Source organism: Pezoporus wallicus, unplaced genomic scaffold (assembly GCF_028554395.1).
Source record: "Pezoporus wallicus isolate ANWC-B61680 ecotype Strahan unplaced genomic scaffold, APGP_CSIRO_Pwel_v1 contig_8261, whole genome shotgun sequence".
In the NCBI taxonomy this organism is placed as follows: domain Eukaryota; kingdom Metazoa; phylum Chordata; class Aves; order Psittaciformes; family Psittacidae; genus Pezoporus; species Pezoporus wallicus.
The window spans coordinates 1-2500 of NW_026635606.1; the positions used below are offsets into that span (position 1 = coordinate 1).

The window sequence follows — 2500 nt, forward strand, 5'->3', positions numbered from 1 at the left end:
CATGTCCATGTGTCCCAATGGCTCGGCGGGTCCCTGCTGTCTGTCCCATGGGTCCCTGCATCCCCATGGGCTTGTGTGTCCCCATGGCTGCATGTGACCCCGCTGGCCCCTCTGTCCCCATGGGTCTGTGTGTCCCCACGGGCTCCTCTGTCCCTATGGGTGCATACGTCCTCATGTCTCCACGTGTCCCCACATCTCCTGCTGCTTCCCCCTCCATCCCTCTCTTGCTGCATCCGGATGTCTCCCATCTGTCCCCGTTTGACTCCATTCTGCCCCCATGGGTCTGCCCCCATGCATCCGTCTGTCCCCGTACCCCTCCGTGCCCTCCCATCCCCATGTCCCCTCTTTGCTCTCACAGAGCTTGCCCAGACCCTGCCCCGTCACGGAGGGTCCCCGGTGCCACCGATTGCGTCCCCGCCAACCCCGAGGTCCCCGGCGCCAGCAGCATCCCCGGGCTCACCGGCGTCACCGGATGCACCCTTGGCCTCACCGGGGTCTTTGGGGTCCCTGCCAGCATCGCCAAGGCTTCCAGCGGCCCCAGTGCCTCGAGGGTCCCCAGCATCTGCGAGGTCACCGGGGTCCCCATCGGCCCCAGTGTCCCCGGAGTCCCCAGCGCTACCACAGGCCCCCGTGTCACCTCCAGCCCCGTGGTCCCCAGGGCTCCCTGGGGGCCCATCCCTGCATGACCTGGGGGCCAAGCTTGCCTCCTACAACGGCTCCTTGCTGCAGCGCCTGGAGAGCCACCTCCGGGCCACCAACTTCCCCCTGCGGGGCAACCAGACGGTGCCCGCGGTGGCCAGGGCCATCCTCTCGTACCTCCTGCGCCGCAGCCCGGCCGCGCTCCGGCACCAGCTCCTGCAGCAGCTGCCCCATCCCAAGCCCCACTTGATGCCGGGGGCTGCCGGGGAGGCTCTGGTGGACCTGGAGGGGCTGCGGGGCCACGCGGAGACCGTGGTGATCCGGTACCGGCTCCTGGAAGAGCCCGAGGGGGCCGAGGGGGAGCTGCGGGTGCCGGGGGACGCGGCGCTGGCGCGGGTGCCGGGGCTGGTGCCGGGGGCCAGGTACCGGGTGGAGGTGCACGGGCTGGTGCGGGGCCACGTCTCCAAGTCCTACACGTTCCTGGTGACAGCAGGTGGGTGATGGGAACGGAGACAGGCACAGGGGGGAATGGGGGCACCCCATAACCACCCGCTGCAACCCTGCTGCAGGGGTGGGAGGCACCGAGGAGCCGCCGCTGGGCTGGGAGCAGATGTACGAGATGGAGCCGACGGAGCCCCAAGGAGCCCCGGCCAAAGAAGGTACCAAGTGTCCATGGGGACAATGAGGGAGACTCGGGTGTCCAGGCTGAGCTGCTCTTGGGAGACAAGTTGGTGGTGGTGGGACGGGTGGATGGAGGGAGGGAAGGATGGATGGATGGATGGATGGGTGGATGGATGGGTGCATGAATGGATGGATGCATGGATGCATGCATGGGTGCATGCATGGATGGATGGATGCATGCATGGATGAGGGATGGATGGATGGAAGATGAATGGATGGATGAATGGATGGATGGATGGATGGATGCATTCACGGATGGATGCATGGATGCATGGATTGATGATGGATGCATGGATGGGTGATGGATGGATGGAAGATGAATGGATGGATGGATGAATGGATTGATGCATGGATGCATGGATGCATGCATGGACGGATGGATGGATGCATGGACGGATGGATGAATGCATGGATGGGTGATGGATGGATGGATGGGTGATGGATGGATGGATAAAAGATGAATGGATGGATGGATGAATGGATTGATGATGGATGGATGGATGATGGATATATATGAAAGACACAAGATGGACACGGAGCTGTTGGTGTGTGTCCAGAGGAGGCCATGGAGACACTTTGAGGGCTGGAGCAGCTCTCCTCTGGAGCCAGGATGAGAGAGCTGGGCTGGGTCAGCCTGGAGAAGAGAAAGCTCCTTAAGAGGAGACCTTAGAACATCTCCAGTGCCTAAAGGGGCTGCAGGAAACCTGGAGAGCTGCTTCTAAAGCAGCGTATAGGGGTGGGACAAGGAGTAACAGCTTCCAACTGGAAGAGGGAAGAGTTTGATGGGAGATTGGAGAGTTCTTCACTGTGAGAGTGGTGAGACATTGGAATGGGTTGTATAAGCAGGGTTTTGAGTAACCTGCTCTAGTGGAAGGTGTCCCTGTCCACGGTGGAAGTTGGAACTGGATAACCTTTAAGAGAACCCTTCCAACCCAAACCATTCCATGATTCTATGGGAAGTTGAATATGTGGAGGAGGTGGTGAATGGGTGGAAGGATAGAGGAATGGACGGGTGGTTGGGTGATGGCTGGATGGATTCAAAGAGGGATGGATGGTTGGGTAGGTGGATGGCAAGTTGGAAACTGGGTGGGTTGATTCAAAGGCTGATGGAAGGAGAACTGACTGGAAAACCAGGTCATTCAATGGACAGAAACCTGGAATTCTGTATTGGTTACATGAA

General features: G+C 60.2%; 1 protein-coding gene across 1 annotated transcript in view; it reads left to right on the forward strand.

Annotated features, from left to right (window-relative positions):
* Positions 1-358: 358 nt before the first annotated feature.
* LOC130592564 (tenascin-X-like) overlaps positions 359-2500 on the forward strand; it is a gene marked incomplete at its 5' end in the record, with an annotated part of 15981 nt that continues 13839 nt past the window's right edge. The window contains 2 exon segments of the mRNA XM_057396993.1: positions 359-1132; positions 1209-1298. Coding sequence (XP_057252976.1) covers positions 359-1132; positions 1209-1298 — 864 coding nt within the window.